Source organism: Petromyzon marinus, chromosome 8 (assembly GCF_048934315.1).
Source record: "Petromyzon marinus isolate PM22_M1 ecotype Great Lakes invasive population chromosome 8, UKy_Petmar_22M1.pri1.0, whole genome shotgun sequence".
Taxonomy (NCBI): Eukaryota; Metazoa; Chordata; class Hyperoartia; order Petromyzontiformes; family Petromyzontidae; genus Petromyzon; species Petromyzon marinus.
In genome coordinates, this window is record NC_133674.1 from 20,926,334 (window position 1) to 20,951,022 (window position 24,689).

Here is a 24,689-nt window from a genome sequence, read left to right on the forward strand (position 1 = left end):
ATAATCTGGGCCTGAATTAGAATTCCTGGCGTGGCAGCATCGAGCAGCGCTGCCGTTAGGGGCAGTAAGCAGCGGGTCGTGGCATGAAACTGGAGAGACGGTTGAAACTGCTTGTGCTGGGCTCCGAGCCGTAACGTGACCGGAACATCTGCCCGGCGAATGCAGCATTTTCAGCTGTCGCGGAAGGTCTCCTTCACTGGAAGTGTTTAATGCAAAGACATGTCATTTTGTTTAATGCGGTGTGACTGGTATGCATGCAATGATTCCTCCAATCCAATTCATTGTGAAAATCGCAGCCCTTAGTGACCGCATGAACTCATTGCATATAACGTAGATGTAAAAAAATCGATCCTTACACACGTGATATGACGTATTTATCGCGAGCGTGTAAGGATCCTATATTTTTATTTGATTAATCGATGCGTCGTTACGCATCATGTAACTTACTTGTCTGATGATCGTGTGCGTCTCAGGCCAACCAGGACCACCGCAGGCCGGGCAAGCATATGGAGCGATACCAACTATGGCACCTCCTCCACTGGGCCCTCCATCAGTGGGCCCTCCACCAATGGCAGCTGCATCAGGGGCCCCTTCATTAGGACCTCCACCAATGACCGCTCCGTCATTAGGCCTCCCACCAATTGGCACTCCATCTGGGGGCCCTCAATCATTGGGTCGTCCACAAGTGGGGCCTTCACCAATGGCCCCTCCTTCATCAGGTGCTCCATCAGCGGGCCGCCCTCCCATGGCTATGGGTGGGAGGCCCCAGCCACCACTGGTTGCCCCACCTCCAACCGGAATGGCACCAGGATCCATGCAGTCGTGGCACCAACAGCAGGTGCAGCCTCCATCCACTCAGCAGCAGCATCAGCAGCAGGTGCCACCTCCACCCACTCAGCAGCAGCATCAGCAGCAGGTGCCACCTCCACCCACTCAGCAGCAGCATCAACAGCAGCATCAGCAGCAGGTGCCACCTCCACCCACTCAGCAGCATCAGCAGCGGCAGGTGGCACCTCCACCCACTCAGCAGCAGCATCAACAGCAGCAGCAGGTGCCACCTCCACCCACTCAGCAGCAGCGGCAGGTGGCACCTCCACCCACTCAGCAGCAGTTTCAGCAGCAGTTTCAGCAGCAGCAACAGCAGGTGCCACCTCCACCCACTCAGCAGCAGCAGCATCAGCAGCAGCAGGTGCCACCTCCACCCACTCAGCAGCAGCATCAGCAGCAGCTGCCGCCTCCACCCACTCAACAACAGCAGCAGCAACATCAGCTGGGTCCTGCATCTCTTCAGTCGTCTTCATACCATCCGCCTCCACATGGACAGGCCCAGATGTCTCGCGGTCCAGATGCTGGTAGGCCAATGCTTACATTTCCATCATTCAGATCTGGGGTCAGTTGTAATTCCCAGCAGTATTGTTATCTCATTGCAAGTACATTGTGGCAATGCAGTACAAGTTACGCAACTTCAATTAACTATCCTGGTCTGCTGTGATTATAAGTGACTAAATGTGATTCTTTGAGGAAGATGCGACCCAAGGAAACAAATAGCTCTCATCTTGTCAAAATATACATATCAATGCTGTATTCCTGGCTGCCCAACACGAATGTATAATTGTTTGTGTACGTATGTATGTGTTTTTTGTGGCCATGTGTGTGTATATGTATTGTATCGGTGTAACATAAGTGGCCAGTGACATCTGACCCAGTCCTCAGCTTCCCTGCTACCTTGACTCAATCTTAAATGAGTACCTGCTGTGATGTGTAAATATCAGTACTGGGGAGACAAAGGCGGCCAGATGTGGTGTTGGGAGACGTCGTGTTGGCTGCGGCAACCCCCACCATCCATTGCAGGCCTTCATAAAGACAGACCCCTGCTCCCATATTGCCCTCAACAGACTGTTGGGGCAAGTGCTGTTTGCAGGCATCTATCAAATCCACCACGGCTAATAAGGAATTCCCCATCAGAAGGTTCTATTAAAACATACATTTATATATATTTTACATTACAGTCGCAGTGCAATGTCATGCCACGAGTGACGGGACTGCATGAGTGTTTCTTAAAATGTACAAAATGGTCATTGCAGCGATGTCATGAGGGTGACATAATAACGTTTCTGACCATTACCAAAGTCTTTCTCCCGATTAATTAAGCTCGTTATGCATGTGTGACTACCCAGAACGCACGGCTTCGATGTGTAACTACAAGATAAGAGCTTTTACATTCAATCTCCGTATTTTTTTTTACTAATTGGCTTACAGAGCTTTTTGTAAATTACCATCTTATGGAATTCCTGTCGCTTGCCTCTGCCTAACAACTTCTCTTATTTTGTCTCTCTTCCCTTTTCGTTAATTCTGAGTTCTTGAAAAACACTTCCTTCTCTTATTTTCTATCATTGTTTTGATTTGCTATCCATCTCGGCTTTTATTATTTGCGCTGTCGCAAACGGGGCAACTAGGTTTGCTCCGCGGTTACCAAAGTCTGGCGCATGACGTTTCTCCCGGCCTCGCTGGGGACAACGACTCAGGTGCAGTACCGGGGGGTGGGGGGGGGGGTGACAGGTAAACACACGGCCTGCGGCTCCATGTGATCACGCCCAAATCTGTGTGTCGGCGTGTCTGTGTGTGGTTGCGTGCCGCCATGTTCGATTCCCGCTCACGGCCAGCACCGGTGGCGATTATCTGAACCGATCCTGGGCCTCCCCTCGATCGACTCGACCTCTAATTAGTACCTGGGTGTGATGTGTGAATATCGCCACGAGAGAGACAAAGGTGGCCGGATGTGGTGCTGACCACCCACCCTCTTGTGTGCAGTGCCGGCCTTCATAGGTGCTACTCGCTAAGAGCGTGTGCCCCAACAGTCTGTTAAGGCCACACGGGAGATCTTGGTTTTTGTACAAGTTAGTAATAATAATTCAATTGATAATGCGCATTCCATCCTAGGATCCAAATGCGTATGCCTTCGGGTATGCGTGTCCCTATACATGTGTGTTTACATATGTCTGTGTGTAGTTTGTGTGTCTCCATACCTGCGGGGTTCCATCAGCATCTCGTAGCATGTGCCCGTTAGTACCTCCAGACCCCCTCCCTCCTCCGCTCCGTGAACCTGCACTCAGGAGCCAGGCTCCACCCCTCACCTTGGCAACACGCTCTGCGCCGCTCCCTTTGAACCGCCACCGCTGCTGTCCCGGCATAGAGCTGAAAGGACGGGCGATCTGCATCACAACCGCCGCGGAGGGCTTGGGCGAGGCAGCAGCCAGCCTCGCTCCCGGCTGTACCGTCCCTGCCATTGTGTTAGGAGAGCTGTCTCGACTCCCTCCGGTGCCTGGGATTTATAGCAAGCAAGATAACGTTCTTTGAGTCTTCACTGTTAGTCGTATTCTATTTTTTTATTGTGTTCTTCGCCGCCGCTTGTCAACGATGACGCTTTTGCTGCTGCTTAAAATCAAGCGCAAAAGAGTTCACCCGTTTCGGGCAGGTGGGTTTGACGTGGGATGGGGGTGGCATTGTTGGGGGGAGGGGAGTGTGTGGTGTGATGCATGGAGGGGCCCTAAATTTGGCACCATTTCTAGGAGAAGGGGAGACGTGGGCCATGTGGGATACAGTGACGGAGGCGGCATCGTGAAGTGACAGCAACATGTGGAGGGGATTGGGGATCTCTTAAGCCGCGGTCAGTTTTATTGTCCAGAACTTGGTGGATGGGTGGAAATGTTTTTTAAGAAAACGTTTTGTCACGAATAATAATTGAGCTTGGGCAGGACACATCTCCCAAGAGCAGGTGAGCTGGCAGAAACAGAGCGATGCAATCGGCTCGTGTGCAGGTGCTCCAGTGATCGTTACGTCGCGTACATCACAAATTGTGTTCGTGACCATCCAGATGTGATGGAGCTCAGTCAGCTGCACAAAGGGGATATTGTCATTTAACCTTTACACTTGTGAATTAGTGTGCAGGGTATCTGCCTGTCGTGGCACCTAGTAACTACCACTGTTTTGTCATCACGGTGTTCTGGTACAAGCCCAAACACACACTGCAGAATAAGCGCGGCAAACTCCGATGTTGGTCGGATGTTTGGAATTTTATTTTCTGAACTGGCTGCTGAGCGCAGGGGAGCCGTGCGTGCGGCGATCGGCACATTGATCCCATGTCCACGCATGTACGTGCCTAGTCTTGGATCGGATTATCTCACCTGTGCAGCTTGGCCGTTTGAGAGTTCGTTGTCACGAAGATTAATTTCAGCAGGCTAGTCACTGGGGGGTACGACAGGTACAGTGTTGTTTTTATACGTGGGAGCTCTTGTGTCATATTATTATAGGGCACATGGATTCGCAGTTACTTCCCGGATTCATTTCCCGGCCACTGCTGAACTTGTCCTGCCCACCCCCTAGGTTAACTCGGGTCTTATATTTAGTGCAGTGTTTAAAAATCAGCAATGGGAAGACAAAGGCTGTCGGGCATGGTTCTGGTTGTGCCACACATTTGTTCACTGGTCCTTGATAGGTGCTTGCAAACAGCATTTGCCCCAGCAGGCTATGCAGGCTCCAGAGTGAGCAATCTCCGTTTCGTGTACACTTTGCTGTCCGAGTCTGCATGTACACTGCATGCGTGTCTGTGTATCTGCGCGTGTCTCTTCATGTGTACATATATACATGCACACGTTATGTGTGTATGTATATAGGTGCACACCCGTGTGTACACGGTGTATGTTGTGTCTTAATAAGCTGTATAGTATATTGTGTCTTACTAAGCTGAATTGTATAGTGTCTTTCTTCTGCACCTCCCATTAGCACAGTTGGCTACGTGCAATGTGCATGCATACATACCTAGGTGTCAGTGCAGGCTCCAACCTGGAAAGTGTCAGCACTGTGCTCGTCCTGGTTTGCTCGGTCACCACTTAGAGGCGGCACATTCTTTGCCGACGCTGTCACCACAAACACGGCCCGGTGTGGCTCCCCAACCTAAAGGTGCTGGCTGCCATTAAATGGCGTCTGTGTTTCAGATGGTGACTCCGCGTCCAGCCTCAGCAACTACGACTGCGTGGAGGGCGGAGGCATCATCGGTGAGCGTGCTCTGCCCGCTGCGTCGCACTCTGCCGCCAGCTGTGTTACGTGCAATAGTACACATATGCGGCTCTTTCATCAACACACTGCTGGATGAGGGTCTCCCCAACCCCGTGCAGGTCCACGGGGGTTATAATTTATTGTGGTTCATCACGCTGGTCAGCGTGGGTTTGTGAAAGTGAGGAACATAGACGTGGCAGCATAGAAGTACGGTGCAACAAGCACTGAGCAGGCCCAACCCAGTGCCGAATCACCTCGAAGCACCCAACCTGCATTGTTTTCATCGCCGTCCCCGTCTCCCCAGCAATGTTGGTGTTATTCAAGTAATCAAACTCATAATCGGTTGTCTGATCGATTATTTCACTATTCGGTGAGCCCAGCTCCAGTTGCTGCTAGCCAACCAAGCGGCCGCAGCTTGTGGCGAGCTTCCCGACCGGCGCCGGAACTGGCCGCCGTGCGCTGTGCAAGCCTCTAGAGGACGACGACAGCAGCAGCTTGCAGCCCTGGAAACGGGCGCTGCCTTCCCTGGGGGGTGGTGAGGAGGTGGCAAAGCGGTGCCTCTTCTTCACCGGGTGAATTCTTCACAGTTTGGCTGCTATTGGTGGTTTGGTAGCTCAAACGCCACATTAATTTGTTGGTAATTTACTAAGTTAGGCCCACTGAGCTATGTACCTCTTTTTCAGAAGTGACCTGGCCACAAATTAAGTGGCTTATCATTTGTAAAATTATAGTAGCCAAATAGTCCAAAGCGTGTTTCTAACTGTGGAGGAAAAAAACGGAGGATCCACAGAAAATCCACGCGAGCAAACTCCAAATATACAGCAGGCGTCAAGGTTGGGTTTGAACCCACGACCTCCTGTATACCAGCAAGGTAGTTAACATCTCACCACCGTGGCGAGATGTATATTTATTCTTAAACTGTTGATAGATATTCGCCTGTGCCAAATCACCTGGAAAGCACCCACTGCTCGGCAGATTTAGGAAGCTGCTAAGCAGGGTTGAGCCTGGATGGTGCCTGCGTGGTTGACCACTGTGCACGACCGGCATTATCGGCCGCGGGGGCCTATGTTGTGTTCCACAGAGGACAATGCTGCAAGATCTAGTGTTGTACTGTGCTACGACTCCCTCATCTCTGTTCCCTGCCTTAACCAATCCGCACTGAACAAATACGGTCAAATAACCCCCACAATCCGCAATGCATGGGGAGGTTCCCCATCCAGCAGTGCATTAACACAGGGCCGTACTTTGCCGTACTTGTACCTGATGTACATTTAAATAGTGCATAAGTGAGTTGATTGTACGGTGCTGTTTAGAACCAATGCAGCAGTGGGAAATTCTGGGGCTAGGAACCAGGAGGAAAGGGAGGGACACCTTAAGTCACCATGTTGGGTCTTCTAATTATTAACCAATTATGTATACTGCCCATAAATACATTGTCCCAATTAACCTACCTGCAAGGTGGGGTGGGGGGCAAGGGCCCCCCCTTACCTACGCAACAGCCCGTACAATCGCAGCAGGCCTCTCCCCCACGCCAACATCAGTGCGAAGGGGAAACAGAAAGCATTCATTAATTTGTGCAACAATAGCGGCTGCCTTTGAACACGATAATACGATCATAATTATTTGGCTCTTACGGCAGCGAGGGGTGCATGTGGCACTCGTTCCTTGTACCCCAGCGCCACCATCATCTCCACAACCACCCACCGACCCATATCTCCCCTCCCCACTGTCTGCTGTTTCACAGGGGACACAGCCTCTCATGGTCTTCTCACACATAATGGTAACAGCATTAAGTATGCAGATACGGGAATGCATTTGCATGGTAATAAACACAAAAAACGACCAAATGTATTTTGTGCGTGCGGTCCACATCTTGTCAGGAGATGAATAAATGTTTTTTCTGGAACTGGAAGAAAGCAGCGTTCTCAGCTTGTGTCAGGGAACGGCCCCTAAAGCAGCGTTCGTAGAACTACTTTGGAATTGCTTTCTCTAGGCTGCTTTTTCACATGTATATTTACCCTGCAAAGAATGTCCATCAGATGGCAGTGAAATGCTTGGATTTTTTTATCTCAGAAATTACACCAAATTTATCGTGATTATATATTTTTTTCTGAAATCTTTCACTGGGTTGAGACTACACTCACAGTTTCAGAATCCACTGTAGTAATTTGCAGCTGAATCAGATTGGAACCCAGATTCTCAGGAGTGGAGAAGCTGGTTTAGTCAACAATTGAGTTTGATAGAAATTTGATTTAAATCCAGGTATCTTAATCGTGCTCCCTTATTTTCTCTGACAAATTCATGTTTTTTTACACTCATGTATGTGTATTGAATAGCAGTGTAAAGTGTCTTCAAAGTTATTCAAATTTTATGCAAACTATATGCAAAATGGGATAAAGGGATCAGTGTGTTCAGTAGTTTGTGCACAGCACTGAACATGTTGATCTGAATTAAATTATTAGCTTTGGCTAACGTCACTAACCTTCACTGATCAGCTTGGTGAAGTATGGGCAAATAATACATGACAAACAACATATGTGAGGCCTTCATCTAGTGGTGGATGGACGAAGGGATATAAATATATTTTTTATCATCACATACAGTAATATCACCTTTAAGCTAATGCTATTAATGAGACGGAACACAAAATATCGACAATACTCATGGAATACAGACAAATATAGAATAGGGATTGCTGTACAAATGTCACAACAATTTATTTAATTTTTAACTGTTTTGCGATCTTGAATCGTCAGCATCTGTAAAACACCCTTGTTAAAAAAGTCAACACCCATTGCTGTGGCAGAGAGATAGAACATATGATCAAAATTTGTACCCATTCTTGAATTGAACTGCCATCTTCAGCCGTCAAAACCTGTGGATAAAATGTCATAACCTTTTTTTATTAATGACAAGCGATTTTCGTAGCTGCCTATCATTGCGTTGCACGAGCAAGTCTATGACATATGTGACATTACTTTGTTGTTTTTGGCATCATCATCGTCTTCATTGTTATCAGCGGCACCAAATTCCCCTACGGGACCTCCCATGGGCGGAGGTGGTGGTGGTGGCTTCGGACCGCAGGGCTACCCGCACGCTACGCAGAAAGCCCCCTTCCACAACGCGGCCATGTCCGGCTATCCTCCGCAGTACCCACAGGTGTGTAATGCTCTCCCACGCCAGGAGTCTGGATACCTTCATAAACAAATAATTTAGTGATGCTGCTGCTGCGTTTGCAGACACTCTACCTCTCTGGCTTCTCTCTGTGCTTTGACAGAGGGCCATTGGCTGAGACGTCACCCATTCTATACTTTCTTTAAGGCCACAGTGTCTACTGTAATGTAGAAGCAGTGTATTTTTTTACAGTTAATTCAGCCGCAAAAAGCGGCAAATGCGCTCCTGCGAGGCTGTGTAACAATTGGTACCTAATGGTTCACCTTGCAGTGATTCCCATGGGTTTCCCTGATTCAGGGTTATAATGATGTTCACAAATCGGTTGTATTTCTATGGGTTTTATTGTGCTTACAGTGCATGTAAAATTTGTCGTCAATATCTGCAGACTGCTTTTGGACCCAACCAACTGTCCTCCTCAATGGGGGGGTTGTCGGTCCAACCTGAGAGCTTGCGGCCAGTCAACTTGCTTCAAGAGAGGAACATCCTTCCCCCAACGCCGGTGGAACCTCCCAAGCCCAACCTCCACCCCGACATGCAGCAGCGCAACTGCCATCCTGAGTAAGTAGTGACAGGGCACGTGTATCGCTAAGCCGGTCAAGCCAGCCTGCTAAGAGAGCTCACATGTACAAGTAACTTGTTGCAGAGATGTGCCCCTGTCAGGGAAGCTGGGTGTGACATTGATTGTACATTGTAGTGCCATCTATGGCATCTCCCCAACTCAACCATATTAGAGGTTTTTTGGATTAGATCGTGTAAATTAACCAAAAAACCTCTATTATGGATGATATTGGTCGCGAAAGCCTGCGTGTTAAACTCCCCAACTCAACTTTGCGTAAAATTAAATTGCTTTGAACCGTAGCCGCTCGGTTAATGTGCAGAGCAAGGAAACACGAGCAAATCCAGACTGAGCGGCCTGATAAAGCATCCTCAAATAACCTACACAACTCATCACGGCGCGCAGAGGCCCTCATCCAGGAGTGGATCAACAGATTGGCGCACGTGCGCTGAACGTGCATTTAATACATCCACGCTGACACATACGTTCCCTTGTGCGCGTTTGGCAGCATCTTCCGCTGCACGCTGACCAACATACCACAGACGCCAAGCCTATTGAGCAAGGCCAAGCTTCCGCTGGGTCTCCTGCTGCACCCCTTCAAGGACCTGCAGGTGAGCGCTCCCTCTTGCCAACACCACTCCTGCCGGAGCCCACGAGCTGGAGACTCTGAGAAACTGGGACAAAAACAACGCGTCGTACAGTCGCCAGCGGCAGCATCAGGCACGCCACGTGGATTCGATTGTGTGACTCGCGTTTCTTAACACGCTCGTGTGTGTGTTATTGGTGTGTGTGTGTGTTTTATGATGTAGCGTGTGTTGTATGTTGTGTTGTGCTTTGTTGTATGTGGTCTGTCTTGTTTGTGTGTTTTGATCCGTGTTGTCTATTGTGGTGTTGTGTATTGTGATGAGTGTCTTTCTGTTTAATATTTTGCATTGGGAACTGATATTTTTGTTTGTTTTGGTTTTTGATGTCTTTTTATGTTGTGTTTATGTGATGCAGTGTGTCTTTAGTGGGTTGTATGTTAAGTGATGATTTTTTTGTGGGTTATGTTCTATGTTTTGTTGTAGATTGGGTGCTAAATTGCTTTTAAAAATTGTGATTTTTGCAATGTACTGTAAGATTTTTGTATGTATATTGTATTGTGTGATTTTGCGCTCCGTTTAATCGCATTTACATTCTCCGTTTGGTGTTTTTCGTGCTCACGATGTACGTCCCACTTGGCGCCATGCCCCACCCACCCTCACTCTGCCCGCGTGCCGTTTGTATTCTCCGTCCCCCCTCGTTTGCGCGGCGCAAGCAGCAGCTGCCGGTGATTACCGCGAGTACCATCGTGCGCTGCCGCGCTTGCCGTACTTACATCAACCCCTTCGTCACCTTCATCGACCAGCGCCGCTGGAAGTGCAACCTGTGCTTCCGCGTCAACGAAGGTAGGCGCCGCTCGCGTAACGCTTCTCGTATTAAAAGCCGGTTGCGATGCTCGCAACGCATCAGTCAAGTCGTATGTCTGCAACGAATATGTTCAGTAGGATTCGTACAACTGGGTATGCAAATGCATTGCCAAATACCTTGGAGTTGCATCATGAGACCTCCTTTGCCAGTATTGAATTAGTATAATAGGGTTTTTCCCCTTTCTGGCAATATAAAAGGTGTTAAGATGTTTAAACACCAAACTGAAACCTTTGCAAGGAATCATTTCTGCATTAACCACATACATGTGGTGAAAATGCAAACGAAAAAACATGCTTTGACAGTATGTGCATTGTCAGTTTCAAAGACAATGCACATACTGTCAGAGCATAGTTTTTCATTTTCACCACATGTATATGTGGTTAATGCAGACATGATTCCTTGCAAAGGTTTCAGTTTGGTTTTTTAACATCTTAACACCTGTTTTATTGCCAGAAAAGGAAAAAACCCTATTATCACCTTTGAGTTGATTTGATTTGTTACACGGATGATCCCGTTTCGCTAGTTGCCCGGCATTTGCCCAGCAGTGGCCTGACAAAGGGGCCTTGAGGCCATAGCCTCTAAGTCGGCGCTACTGTTCACCGCAGTCTAACAAATAATAAAAACTCCATGCTTGTGCTTATTCCCTGCCATCAGTTCCGGACGACTTCATGTACAACCCACTGACGCGCTCGTATGGCGAACCCCAGAAGCGGCCCGAAATCCGCAACGCCACAATTGAGTTCATCGCTCCCTCTGAGTACATGGTGAGCAGGGGTGTGGGGTCTGTTTATGTCGAGGGTTTACACGGCAGTGCTGGGCGATGTGAGCAAACGTGCAACATCGATACCGCCATTCAAGGCGTACGACTGGAGTGACCATGAAGGACATGAGTATCGCATTGTGTGCTGGCTTGTGTTGACCAGCACTGTGGTCTTTGTGTTTGTGTGGATAAGTGTGGTGAATGGTGGCGCAGTTAGTGCAATGCTCTTTATGAACGCGGCAACCCGAGTTTGATTCCCGCTCACGGCCAACACCAGTTACGATTATTTTAACCAATCTTGGGCCTCCACTAGGTCGACTGAGCCTCATGAGTACCTGGTGCAACGTGTAAACAATGCCACGAGGGAGACAAAGGTGGCCAGTCATGGTACTGGTCATCTACCCACCCCCTCATATGCCTTGTCAGCCTTCACAGTTGCTCAACAGCACTTGCCCCAAGTCTGTTCACAAGGTTATATGGGGGGGGTTTGTCTTTGTATGTTTCAATGTGGCCCAGTAGCCAGGTCAAGGACAGTCAGCCCAGTAGGTAAGCTGGGCGAGGCGCGGGGTCCGCCTCATGGAACGTCGGGCCGTTCGGCCGCTGGGCGTCTATCAACGCCGATAGGCGATGCCGACCACTGCTCCGTGACAGAGAGCCATTCCTTTCGCCCGCTGAGCACTTTGCCAGGGTCGGGGTCGTTTGAAGTAGCGCGTGGCGTCGGATGATCGTGGCGAGGGGCGGACGGTGAGGCCGGCACGTGCTCGTTGTCCGTGCATGACCGTGTGCAGGTGCGGCCGCCCCAGCCGGCCGTCTACATCTTCCTGCTGGACGTGTCCTTCCATGCCGTCGAGTGCGGATACCTGCCCGTCGTGTGCAATAGTATCCTGGAGCACCTGGACAGGTGTGTGGTGTCTGTGTGCTTGTGTGTGTGCATCTGTCAGTCGCCTGGCGCGGTCGTGCATGGCTCCTGGGGGAACCGACAAACCAATAGAGGTTCCATCGCAAGTTACAAGTGTCAGTGTCGATAAGAGGGCGGTTGTACTGGACGACCTTTATAAAAGGCCTATCAAAAATTGATGAAGCGCAGTCTATCTGCAAGTGAAACTTAACTCATATGATTCCTCAAAGTGTTTTGGTTCCTATTGTTACCATGGTAGAGGCCTCGTCGTCACGAGTTCCCCCCCCTAACCACGTGCTGACGCAGGTTACCGGGCGACAGCCGCACGAAGGTGGGCATCGTGACGTTTGACAGCGCGATCCACTTCTACAGCCTGCAGGAGGGGCAGGCACGGCCACAGATGGTGGTGGTCACTGACATCGACGGTATGCACCCACACAAACAAAGGCAACGTTCCCCCGGACCCCTGAGTAATAAGAAGAAATATTAATATTTATTTTCATAAAGCACCTTTCATTAACGGTCTCAAAGCACTGTATAAGACACAATAACTCATTCCGTGTTATAACGGGCGCATTCCGCGGAAAATGTTCCCTCATGGGAGAACCACATTATTGCGAAAACGCGTTGTGTGAACACGCATTAAGCAAGGTCTTACTGTATAATTCAAAACAAAGAGCGTTTAGAATATTGTTTTAACACATTAATGGACTCTTTGAGTACCCGATTGGCTTGGGGAATGAGTTCCACAGTTAAGTTTTGTAAGGGCCCATGCACACACGCACGCACAGACACGGTGAAATTTACTGCTCTTTGAGACGAACCGTGTACCAGCTCGTTTGCTAACAAGAATGAATGGACAAGCAAACTATTCCACGCGGGAAAAAAATGTGCTTTTGGAGCCGTTTGGTGGTCTCGTCGTTGCTTTCGTGATGGTGGCGGTCGGAGTGGTGAGACTGCGCGTTTTTCCGTCGTGTGTTCCATGCAGATGTGTTCATCCCAAGCCCCGAAGGCCTCCTTGTGAACCTGCAGGAAAGCAAAGAGGTGAGTGTCATCAAAGCCAAGCCGGCCCAGCCATCGTCATTTAGTAACGAAGGGGGAAAGCGTTCGTGCGTTAGTTCTGGCTGTCTGTAACAGTGGGGGCACAATAATTCATTCTAAGATGATCGGATATACAATCAGTTTTTGTTTAAGGTTGTGTTGCTATTAAGGAGTTAACCCATAATCAAAGCCTTACCTAAATTTGCAGTAATAACCAGTGCTAAATGGTTTCACCTCACCACTCAATGCATGGCTAACATTATGTGTCATCACAAGATTATTTCATTACGCAATGACAAACGTATGTTGTAGAGCGTTATAGAATCATGCCATATGCGTGGCTCTTACTCTTGCCGCGCTGTTCTCTCCCCAGCTGTTCCGCGAGCTTCTGCAGTCTCTGCCGACCGTGTTCCCGAGTGGGGCAGAGCGCGAGACACAGAGCGCCCTGGGGCCCGCGCTGCAGGCCGCTCACAGCCTGCTGGGAGCGACCGGAGGCCGAGTCACCGTCTTCCAGAGCCAGCTCCCCTCAGTGGGGCCCGGCGCCCTCAAGCCACGCGAGGTCGGGGCCAAGGTGTGTCCCATTGTCATCGTGGTCTTCATCATCAGCATTGGCAAAAACAGTAGCAGTGTCATCATTGTCCTTGGCAGCAACATCATCATCATCATCGCGCTCATCTACAGCATCCAAAGCTTCTGAAAGTTTCCATACATGAGAGGGCAAGCGAGTGAATGTGTGAGCGAGTGGTGATCGACGCGGCGTGGGTCGTGGCGTTGTGCGTGTGCGTGCGTGTGTTTGGTCAGGGCACCGAGGGCCTCTCTCCAGTCACCGATTTCTACAAGAAGCTGGCGCTGGACTGCTCGGCGCAGCAGACGGCCGTTGATCTCTTCCTGCTCAGCAGCCAGTACGCCGACCTCGCTACGCTGTGTGAGTGTCCCCGGGCAGTCCCACATTGACGCATATCGCACTCCCTGGGTGCTCTTTTGAGCTGGTCACACCGATGCTGTCACCGTTTCTTGGAGACGACCTCATGGCTAGACGAATGATACTCACCTGAGCAATGTTCACTTTCATTCTTGTAACTCGCCAACCTATGGTTTTGTGACCTTATGAGCAGAGAGCTAGGTGGCTAAAACAGGCGGTGCGTCCGCCAGTCATCTCAGTCCCCCCCCGAGGTCTGTTAACCCACGTGGGGCTATCTTGTGACCTGCTTGGCAAGCTTTCGACACGCCACATGGTCTCAAAGTGCACCAAGCTTGGAACAAGCGCTGTGGTGACATCACCATCACGTAGTGACAACTGGCGGCTGTTGTTGTTGTTGACCACGGGTGCGTGTGTACGTGCGCTCGATTGTCGCGTGCAGCTTGCATATCGCGGTTCTCTTCGGGCGCCGTCTATTACTACCCGTCCCCGCATCCCGTCCACGCGCCAGCACAGCTGGAACGACTGCGGAGCGACCTGCAGCGCTACCTCACCCGCAAAATCGGTTTCGAGGCCGTTATGAGGATTCGCTGCACCAAGGGTGAGCGGTTCTTGTCATCGCTATCATCGTTGGTGTCTCGAGTCGTTATTTTCTGCTTTCTTTTGTTTTTTTCCCTTGGAGAATCTTGTTGGCAGAGTGCGATTTTGAAAATTTACCCCGAATTGGATTGGGAGCCAGTGAAACGATCAGGAGTATTGGTTCATACGATCACGTCTATGGGTTACGGGCGAGGATCATCTGGAATTTTTGAGATGAAGGATTTTGGGGTGGCCATAGAGAGGAGAGATTTGCGGTGGCGGGGCCAAGGGACGCGAGGCGGGACGCGTGACCGTGGTGCGCTGCTCTCGTGCCGCCACCCAGGCCTCTCCATCCACACGTTCCACGGGAACTTCTTCGTGCGCTCCACGGACCTCCTCTCCCTTCCCAACGTCAACCCGGACGCCGGCTTCGCCGTGCAGGTCTCCATCGAGGAAGCGCTCGGCGACGCCGCCACCGTCTCCTTCCAGGCGGCGCTGCTCTACACGTCCAGCAAGGGTGCGCGGGGGCGTGGCCAGGGGCGTGACGTGCGGTGGGGGACATGGGGGAGGCCATCCAGGTTACGTTGACCCGTGCCTCTCGCTCCTGCGCTCTGTCTCATTGATTTAAATTCGCTGGTCTTTATTTAACCAAGATTACTTGATCAAAATTTGCAAAGAAGTATGGATTGGAGCATGTTTGGAGTTACACCATAATTTTGAAAGAGGAACACATGGATTAAGAAACAAGCACCAATCTGAGATGTCACATTTACTGACAATATAAGTAAATCTGCTTGGACCAAGACGCATCGCTTAAATGGGATCATGATAGTGATTGATGGCCAACGGATGAGACTGGTGATGGAGAGCGACGAGATCAGTTTACGTGTAAGAGATGGATGCATGGTGATGGATGGTAGCAGCACTGGACCGTGAGGGATTGTAACAGGATGAGTACGATAATTGTTGCGGTTACCTTTCATTGTTAATGTTTGTGCGATCACGCTTATTTATTTGCTCTTGCCAATGTGGTCTCGCGGCACCCTGCAGGCGAGCGGCGGATCCGCGTGCACACGCTGTGCCTGCCCGTGGTCACGACGCTCGTCGACATTTACGCCGGCGCCGACGTGCAGGCCGTCACGGCGCTCCTCGCCAAGATGGGTGAGGCCCGCGGCGCACCCCCACAGATGCTGCCCCCCCATGACTTAAGCACGGCATCCACACTCGCTCCGGCGAAGTGAATATACCGACTCTGCCAGCGCTCTTGGTTCCAGGGCACGCGTGTGCATATGCACGCGTGGACACGTGTTGGTGTGTCGTTGGTACCGTGGGAAGCGTGGGTGGTGTATCTGCCAGTCATCTCGGTCAATTAACTCATAATATCTGGGTCTGTCCCGTGACCTCCTGCCAGTGATCCTTTGATGTTTCACGTGCCTCAAAGTGGCCCTAGTCTGGCGTAAGCGCTGCGGTGACTTCGCCGTCACTTCGTGGCGAATCGCAGCGGTTGTTGCGTTTCGAGAGCGGTGGCAAAGGCTGGCCTGGTGATGGCCACGCTTCCACCCGCTGGTGTGCCATGCCGGCCTTCACAGGTGCTCACTAAAGGCACTTGCACCGATATGCTCTGAGAGTCTACCCGGGTGATCTTTGTGTGCACGTTGTGTACGCGTGTAGCGGTGGACCGCACGCTCTCGTCGAGCCTGAGCGACGCACGTGACGCCCTGGTGAACGCCGCCGTGGACTTCCTGGCTGCGTACCGGGGCTCGGGCGGCGGCCCTGCGCAGTCTGGGCTCACGGCGCCACACGGCCTGCGGCTGCTGCCGCTCTACGCGCTGGCGCTGCTGAAGCAGGTGGGAGGCGTTTTGCAGGGTGTCGGCGCTGAACCGTGGGGCGGGTGGGCGGTGTGCCTTTTGAGTGTGGGGCAGCAAATGTAACAGCCGTAAGTGTTGATGAAGTACCACCCCCACTGCTTCTACGATGGCGATTGCCGCATCCTAACTTCGGTCGTCTTCTCATTCCAGAAAGCGTTTGGCTCGGGAAAGAGCGTGCGCCTGGATGAACGAGCGTTTGCCATGTGTGAGATGAAACACCAGCCGCTGGGCCAGCTCATGCTCGCTGTGCACCCCAGCCTCTACCGCGTCGACAACCTCACGGAAAAGGTGTGGGCAGCTGCCCCTTACCTCCCCTGCCCCCCCCCCGCCCTACAACCCCCCCTCGCCCACAGAGCTAGTCACACCACTTGGGAAGTGCGTTCGTGTGTCCGTGTGGGGAGCGGTAGTGCCATGGATAGCGCACTGCGCTACCAATCCAGCCACGCGTGTTTGATTCCCGCTCACGGACAATAAAAATTGTCGAATATTTTAACCGGTCCAGGGGTGCCCCCTGCTGTATAGGTCGATTCGGCCTTAAAATAGTGCCTCGTGCATTGTATAAACATGAGCCCTGGAGAGACAAAGGCAGCCGAGATTTGTGCTTACCACCCAAACCCCTCGTGTGCCATGCTGGCCTTCATAGGTGCTCACGAACAAGATTTTCCCCAACAGTCTCTCAAAGACTCTACGTGTGGGGCACCTCTGCGTTCATGGCGTGTGCAGGGCGGGGTGATGGAGGGCGACGTGCTGGTGCCCCAGCCGCCGGTGCTGCAGTTGTCTGCCGAGCGTCTGTCTGGGGACGGAGCCTTCCTGCTCGACTCGGGCACCGTGAGTTGGCACGGGCGCCACCTGCACATTGCCATGCCAGCACGCGTCACCACCGTTACACTCGCGCTTCTCACCCAACCACGATCTAACACCGAGGTGTACCTGTCGTGCGGGGTACTGGTCTTGATAGGTGCTCACTAATGCCGTTCGTTGCTATGGTTTGTGAGACTGTATGGGGGTCATCTACATGCGTGTGGATGTGTGCATGTGTGTGCGTGTGTGCGCGTGTGGGGAGCAGTGGTGTAGTGATTAGTGCGCTTCGCTACGATCCTGGCGACCCAAGTTCGATTCCTGTTCATGGCCAACGCCAGTGATGATTATCTGAACCAGGTCCTATGGCCTCCACTAGGTCAACTCAGCCTCTAATGAGTACCTGGTGTGGTGTGTAAATATCACCACTTGGGAGACAAAGGTGGCTGGGCATGCTGTTGGCCACCCACCTGCTTCGTGTGCCGTGCAGGCCTTGATCGCTGAATGCACTTGCCCTACCAGTCTGTTAAGGCTATACAGGGTATCTTTGTCTTTGTGTGTCCAGGTACTGCAGCTGTGGGTGGGCAGGGGCGTCGGGTTGGCTTTCCTGCACGAGGTGCTGGGTGTGCAGAACGTCGCAGCCATCCAGACTAACACGGTAACAATCGATGGCTCACCCGCGCCCCTACTGCCGTCACTAGCGCTAGCTAGTTACGCCTGTGTCCATCCTTCCATCACTCTCAGACCTGACGCAGAAGATCCTTGGCTTTGATCTTCCGTGAAGCTTATGGGCCGTAACCCCTAATACACATCTGCACAAACCATGGCCACACATGGAAAACGAACAGTTTGCGGTGACTGGTCACCACCCAGAACAGAACCGCAGAACAGATCTTTAGGTGCTCAAGCACCTAAACATACAATTAGAGCTGTTGCTCTACATCAAGATCAGTCATGGGACGAAGAAGAAGGTATGGGTTTGGAGATGGACGGTCCGTGAGTGCCTCTCGCGAAGTTGCCCATGCTGAGTGGAGTCCACTCCATTGTGTAATCCCACCACTGAGTTCCTCCTCCTTTTGCCTGTGCTCGTCCGCCTTCATTGTGTTTGAAATTACATATTGTGTGAAGTCTTCTGTATGTAACACGTGTACGTATGTGTGTGACACGTGTTTGTGTGTGTGCTTTGTGCATCCCTGCAGCAATGGTCCCTGCCGGAGCTGCCCAACGCGGCATCGGAGCGCGTGCGCGCCTTCGTGTCGTGGCTACGGCGCCACCGGGCCTTCCCCCCGCCACTGCAGATCATTCGGTGAGTAATTACGGCATCGTCAGCAGCCACGATCGATCCACTTGGATGAATGTGTCCTCAAGCCGCTGCCATATCTCACGAGTTGATTGAATCTCTTCTTGGGCCCCATTCTCTCCTGCGGCTGCCACTCCAACACGAGTCTCCACTCCGTCCTGTCCAGTTCCACTCACGTTTCTTCACGTTATATCCCCCTTCTTTAGCCACTGCTGCTGATAACGTTCAACATCGAAATGTTTATATTCACCCAGTCTTATTTCACTTCGGAAAATGTTAAGTGAAGCAGTTGTTTGTTAATGAGCTTAAAGTAAACAGCCGGGCCGGGATTTGCACGTATGGCTAATTAATGTTCGTCTCTGTGCGTGTGTCCCATGCGCGTGCGCTCGTGTGCGCCCGTGTCCTACTTGCGCCACCGCCGCGCCAGTGACGACGGTGCGAGCCGCTCGGCCTTCGTGCAGAGCCTGGTGGAGGACCGCACGGAGTCCGCCATGTCCTACTACGAGCTCCTGCTGCATGTTCAGCAGCAGGTCTGCAAGTGAGGGCCCCCGCCGGCAACGGCACAGCGCTCCGCGCTCCCCCACCGTGGCACCGCCGCTCCGATCTCCCCGACCGCCCCCTCCCCCGCCCTTCTCGCTCCCACACGCGGTCCTGCGGCGGTGCGGGGCTCGCGACGACCGAGCGGCGCCCTGCACGTCTCCGTGCCTCGCGGGAGGAGGGCACCACGGAGCGGGTGGCCAGGATTCGTGGAGGTCACCGGGTCACCGGGTTACCGGGTCCACCGCCCACAGACTCAGTCGGGCCCCGCTCGCCTCTCACTGGTCCAGTTGAAAAGTGCAGTAAATTAGCACTTTATATTGAATAAGCAAAAATTACAAACGAGTGAACAAATGGACTAATTAACCAGTAACTGGCATGCGTGATTCGCGGAAGAAATTTGTAAATAAGGCGCCGCCTTCAGTGGAGTCTGTGCCGAATTGGGGGGGGGGCCCAGCCCTGTTGCTGTGTCGAGCGAGGTCGCTCTCCTGCGTGTGCCCAAGAGGAGGTGCGGATGTGCTACGGTGTGTTTCGGTGTGCGGATGTTGTTGGTTTTTCTTATCTCACCACCGGGTGGTACCATCGCTTGACTGGTTCCTCGCAAGGTGAGGAGGAGGAGGCTGGTTATGCGAGTGTGTGAAATTTCATTTTTGCGAATCGCCCGCCTTCCGGTTTGTTAATCTCGACGCTTTAAAATGCTTCGTAAATATGTTTTCAGAGCGTAAGGGGGGGTGGAAGTTTAGATGATGATGACGACGATGATATATTCCACGTGCCTGTGTAACTGCGGGACGGCAGTAGAGAGATCGGGCAGTAGCTGGGAGGGAGGTGCGGGGGCCCGACTGGTCGTGCGCGCACACCTGTGGTGCTTGACGAGTTCCGCGCATCGCTGTGATTATCGGCGCAACTCTCGAGCCAGGCCAGCCGGGGCGAGGCAGGCTGTGGTGTGAGCGAGCAAGCGAGTGAGCGATTAGCAGTGCATGGGACACGAACTAGCGTGAGTTGCGTTACGAATTAATGTAGACTGTATTTATGCAATCGATTTACAAATGAAGCTGAAACTCGATCAGACGAGGGGCGCAGACGTGTACAAATACACGTGTTGATTAACCCGGTGCAATTGGGTAAACTTGGAACACTTTGTATCGGCCAATCCTGCCGACGGCCGTGAGGAGTAATCTCCGTGATGTCGTGCAGCGGCGGACGGGCGAGCAAGCGAAGACGGTGCAAGAGGGATGAGGGGCAGGGCTCGGCGAGGGGGCAGGCCACGGCTGGCGTCTCTGGTTTCCCATGCAGCCGGTTCTCACGAAAGTTTTGCGAAAGGGACTCGATGCGAACACAGAGTCCCGAAACCGCGCGAGTCCCGAACGAGGCCAAGGCAGCCACGTGTCCATTCATTCACATCCTGCGAGTGCCTCTCAAGTAGTCACCTCCACCTTCTGTCACCACTGTGGTTTTTATTTTATATAAAATCGCTCGTGTGAAGCCCTCGGAACATTAGTCCCGGTTGCATCCGGAAGTGTTTCCTCGCCGCCCAGCAGCAAAATGACGAACGTGCGGCAACTTTGGACTGCGCAGCATAAGGTGGCTAATCCGAGTAGAGCTCGGTGTTCCTATCCAATTGAAATAATGTGAAGTAATTTCTTAAGGGCCAGTTTAAGCATCCCCCCCCCATCTACAAATCAACTCTAGATTCCCAAAACGAATTTCATAAAGGAGAAAAATAGCTGCTTGAAAAAAAAGAGGCAATGTAAAGCAGAGAAATGCACTTCCAAAAGCAACTTTAACTCAAGTGTCCTGAGGCTGTAACGCTCCTGTGTTGGGTTTCCACCACGTGGAGTCTATGTAAAGAGAGACAAACACCGGATGTGTGGAAACGAATGTACGTATGTATCTTGAACTTCTTTCTCGTACGTAGCCAACCGTGCTAATCGGAGGTGCGGGATGACACTTGTGAAGGTAAATTCAGCAGTGTGCGTTGGGAGATCATGTGAAGGCTGCTTCTTGTCGCAGCATGAATGGGAACATGAATGCGTCTTGAGGATCGATCGTGTTGTCCGGGCTACAGCGAAATCCATCCCTGGTTTGAGTGACGGTCAGATCCATCCTCCCCGAGTCGGGCGCTCCCTGAGCGCTCGACCTGGTTTATCTGTTCAGTCGTGGGGGGGGGGGGGGGGTGGTTGCCACTTTACTACAGTGGTGAGGTTGGCGGTCAGGGTGGGTGATGAGAGACAGACGTGTGGCCCCGTGTATGGACACGTGTGTTTCCTCTCGGCTTCCATGAACTCTCACAGCTGACTGGCTTTGCGATGCGACGGTCAGGAGATTCTGGCGCTCGTCATTGCCCCGGCGATTGTGGTGCCACTGTGGGTCGGCGATTGCCACACGGCCGCACCGAGTTCTTGGTCTCCAGCACTCCGTGGGGGAGGGGGGCAGTGTTGGGACCTCGATCCCCGTGAGTCATGCATAGCATGATGCATTTACCAAACTGGCCATGCGTTACTGCAGTCAGTCGTTCGCAAATGTAACATTGGTAAACGTCAATTTTACATTTAATCTCCATACATTGGGCGAGGGAGGCTCTTGCAGTTTCAGCAGGCCCGCCCCTGGAATTTCTAAGAAGTTGGTGGTGGTTCAGAGCTCGAGGTTGATGAGGCTGCAAGCTCTGCGCTGTTTTACAATCTCGGGTGATGCGGCATGTGCAGGTAGATTCATTGACGATTTAAAACTGATCGCATCATGTAATAAATTAGTACCCCCCAAGGTAGCAAACCTTGAGTAGCACTGATGTACTATTTATATGGCTCGTAAGGGTTAAATATGTGATAACCCACCCACTTCCAATGGTTATCGAAATTCACTGGTATGTCCACGTAAACAAATTGGAACCGCTAAAGTTATACCACCACAAGTGTAACCCACAAGTGAAATTGGTTTGGCCTCATTTGACTAATTGCCATGTGAGACTTGAAAACCCGGGGTGGAGTTTGCGACCTCCTCTAGCTGAGGTCATGAGCTGCCACTGCAAACAACGAATGCACAATCGTGCTTGGAACCCCTGGCCCTGAACTCCACCGCCAATCCAGCTGCTGACCCAGGCAGCAGCGCGTGTCGAGACACCCCCCCCCCCCCATCGCGCTGCGTGTTCAGTCACAGACTCGGGGACGAGCGATGGTTGAGAGCGGACTGCAGTGGCTTCCCTTATTAGTCTGCTGTCATTCTCAGATGGCGGTGGCTTTTTACGATTCACGTACTGTTAAGATATTACTTTATAATAGAAGAGACGCAAACAAAGAGCGTGATTTAAGATTTACTATGCTTCAAATGTATGAATTATTAAACAAGCTGCTTGTACGATCTGCGGCCATACCACAGTGCGTTTGTACTGGATGGGCGTGTGTCACGGTGTGCGCTGTATGGAGTGTGGGAGAGAATGTGAGAGGATTTGTGCGTGCGTGTGTGGGGAGCGGTAGTGTAGTCGTTAGTGCAGTGTGCTACAAACAGTGGTGAGATTGGATTTAGATTCCCACTCATAGCCGACATCAGTGACGAATATCTGAACCGCTCCTTGGGCCCCTCCCTATAGAGGTCGACTCAACCTTAAATGAGTACCTGGTGCATAAATGAGTACCTGGTGCGGTGTATAAACAGTCACGAAAGCTTTCAATCGAAAAAATACAATCAGTGAAACAAAGGCGGTCGGGTGTGGTGCAGGCCACCCACGCTTGTGTGTCGTGTCTGCCTTAATAGGTGCTCTCTAACAGCATTTGCCCCAACAGTCTGTTAAGGCTGTACGGGGTGTGTGTATGCGGCAAGGGACACACACGCGTACTCATTTCCTCCCCAGTGCTGATGTTACACACCGCACCAATTCGTGATTTGAGGCCGAGTTGACCTCGGGGAACCACAGGACTGATTCACATATTTGGCATTCGTGTTGGCCGTAATCGGGAATCGAACTGGTAGCTGGGTTTGAAGTGCAGCGCCCTAACGACACGACCGCTCCCCACAACAGCCGCCATTGGCCACTAAGTTCTGGTGACGTCACCACGGTGCTTGTGCCAGGCTAGGTGTACTCGGAGGCCACGTGAAATGTTGAAGGCTGGCTGACAGGAGGTCACGGGACAAATCCAGGTGCCATAGGTTGACCGACTCGGATGACTGGCAGATACTAAACCTGTGCCCTCCACTGTGCCAACTTGCAGAATTTTAGCCGCCTGGCGCTCTGCTCGTTGGGAGCGTCGATAATCTCCTTTGCGTTGTTGTTGGAGGGAGACTGCCTCCAACTGCCTAGTCGCAGAGTCCTTCACGAGCCTCCTCCATAGATGCCAACCTTGAAACCGCTGATACCAGTCATCGGCAACTCCACTCCGCTCCACATCATCTACCGCATCAGTCCATCTCTTTTCCAGCCCCTGTCGTACTAGTTTAGCCCTCGCCGTCCGGCCAAACAAGCTACTTGGGCATGCGGTGGCTGGGCATGCGTGCTACATGACCCAGCCAACACAGTCTTGCCCGCCAGAGGAGCTCATTGATGGGAATGTGTCCAGGCCTTCCACGGATTCGTGAGCTCACAATTCAGCCTGGTTCAACCTAGGATTGATCGTAGGCAGGCCAGCCTGAAGATTTCAAACCAGCGCAAATATTCCATTGGAGGGTTCCAAGTGACCCAGAAAAGAGAACGGAGAGAAGGAAGGCTGTGACCGAGAAGACCCAGAGCTTCGTGTGGGGCGACAGACGTGGTAACTTCCACACAACATTACGCAGCTGATTAAAATATAAAGCTGCCCAACCGATTCGGAGTGAGACCTCTGCTGCCAAACCGGATCTGGTCATAAGCATGCTACCGAAAAGCACATACACAGGAGCACAAGAACTCGCAGATATCGCAACACGGCAACATGCAAACGAGATTAAAACATCCACGTTCTTGCACTGCCACGTACACAGCAAGGCATTTCTTGGAAAACGAGACTTCTCACCGGTTCTCACTTGCTAATAAAGACTCACTGTACTTTACGACAACCTAACTGCACGGAAGCGTCGCTACTTAATTGAATGATTGCGTGATGACTAATTAACGAACTCCGATCGCATTGTCTTAAAAGTGACAATGGCACGTGGTCAGGTAAGGGTGGAGGCGACCGGGACTTGATGCTCCCCACTACCGTGTCTGCACCACGCGAGGAGCTGGAATCTCTGCTTCTAGACCTAGACCATGGATTATGACTGCACCCGGCACACCACATCCAGTATCTATATATGTATCACCATGGGCTGTGGGCTATTTGTAATGTGCCTAGCCATTCCATGTGGAAATTAGTCTGCACCCAACACCGCATCGTGTTCATCAAACTGCTGAACGCGCAGAGGAGATGGAGCGCGAGGGACATTGGGAACAAGAGACGTGGCTGCATCATCGTCTCGGCTTGCCATCTCTGAGATATCAAAACACGGGACATTATGCGAAGAAGAATATCTCAATGGCAGAAGAGGACAAATGCATTGTGCAAAAGGGTTGCCAGGTAGCAACATCATCATCATGGGGTTGGCAGATCACACTTGCGTCGAGACGTCATACCCTGGCTGGCCAGGAGGAACCAGTGAACCAAACTGACTCCTCGCCAGGTGTATGGGGATCGAACATTGCCCCGTGACACGTGGTTTCTCTGGGAAGGGACTTTAGCAACATTTGTGTGATCCACCAACCCTGGCGACTGCCTTCACAGCGGTTTACAGGACACGTGAGGAGACA

The 24,689-nt window shown here is 51.7% G+C and overlaps 1 protein-coding gene across 1 annotated transcript in view; it reads left to right on the forward strand.

Moving 5' to 3' along the window:
* Positions 1 to 22,291, forward strand: part of LOC116940368 (protein transport protein Sec24A-like) — a 28,711-nt gene extending 6,420 nt beyond the window's left edge. The window contains exons 4-26 of the mRNA XM_032950141.2: positions 474 to 1,352; positions 2,457 to 2,525; positions 4,995 to 5,054; positions 6,800 to 6,835; positions 8,075 to 8,214; positions 8,615 to 8,787; positions 9,294 to 9,396; positions 10,086 to 10,212; positions 10,889 to 10,998; positions 11,783 to 11,895; positions 12,199 to 12,317; positions 12,881 to 12,936; positions 13,307 to 13,504; positions 13,735 to 13,858; positions 14,295 to 14,453; positions 14,775 to 14,948; positions 15,482 to 15,592; positions 16,103 to 16,278; positions 16,450 to 16,587; positions 17,023 to 17,127; positions 17,663 to 17,755; positions 18,297 to 18,403; positions 18,825 to 22,291. Of these exons, the coding sequence (XP_032806032.2) occupies positions 474 to 1,352; positions 2,457 to 2,525; positions 4,995 to 5,054; positions 6,800 to 6,835; positions 8,075 to 8,214; positions 8,615 to 8,787; positions 9,294 to 9,396; positions 10,086 to 10,212; positions 10,889 to 10,998; positions 11,783 to 11,895; positions 12,199 to 12,317; positions 12,881 to 12,936; positions 13,307 to 13,504; positions 13,735 to 13,858; positions 14,295 to 14,453; positions 14,775 to 14,948; positions 15,482 to 15,592; positions 16,103 to 16,278; positions 16,450 to 16,587; positions 17,023 to 17,127; positions 17,663 to 17,755; positions 18,297 to 18,403; positions 18,825 to 18,939 (3,485 nt within the window). The 3' untranslated portion in view covers positions 18,940 to 22,291. The remainder of the gene's footprint in view (positions 1 to 473; positions 1,353 to 2,456; positions 2,526 to 4,994; positions 5,055 to 6,799; positions 6,836 to 8,074; positions 8,215 to 8,614; positions 8,788 to 9,293; positions 9,397 to 10,085; positions 10,213 to 10,888; positions 10,999 to 11,782; positions 11,896 to 12,198; positions 12,318 to 12,880; positions 12,937 to 13,306; positions 13,505 to 13,734; positions 13,859 to 14,294; positions 14,454 to 14,774; positions 14,949 to 15,481; positions 15,593 to 16,102; positions 16,279 to 16,449; positions 16,588 to 17,022; positions 17,128 to 17,662; positions 17,756 to 18,296; positions 18,404 to 18,824) is intronic.
* Positions 22,292 to 24,689: the final 2,398 nt, after the last annotated feature.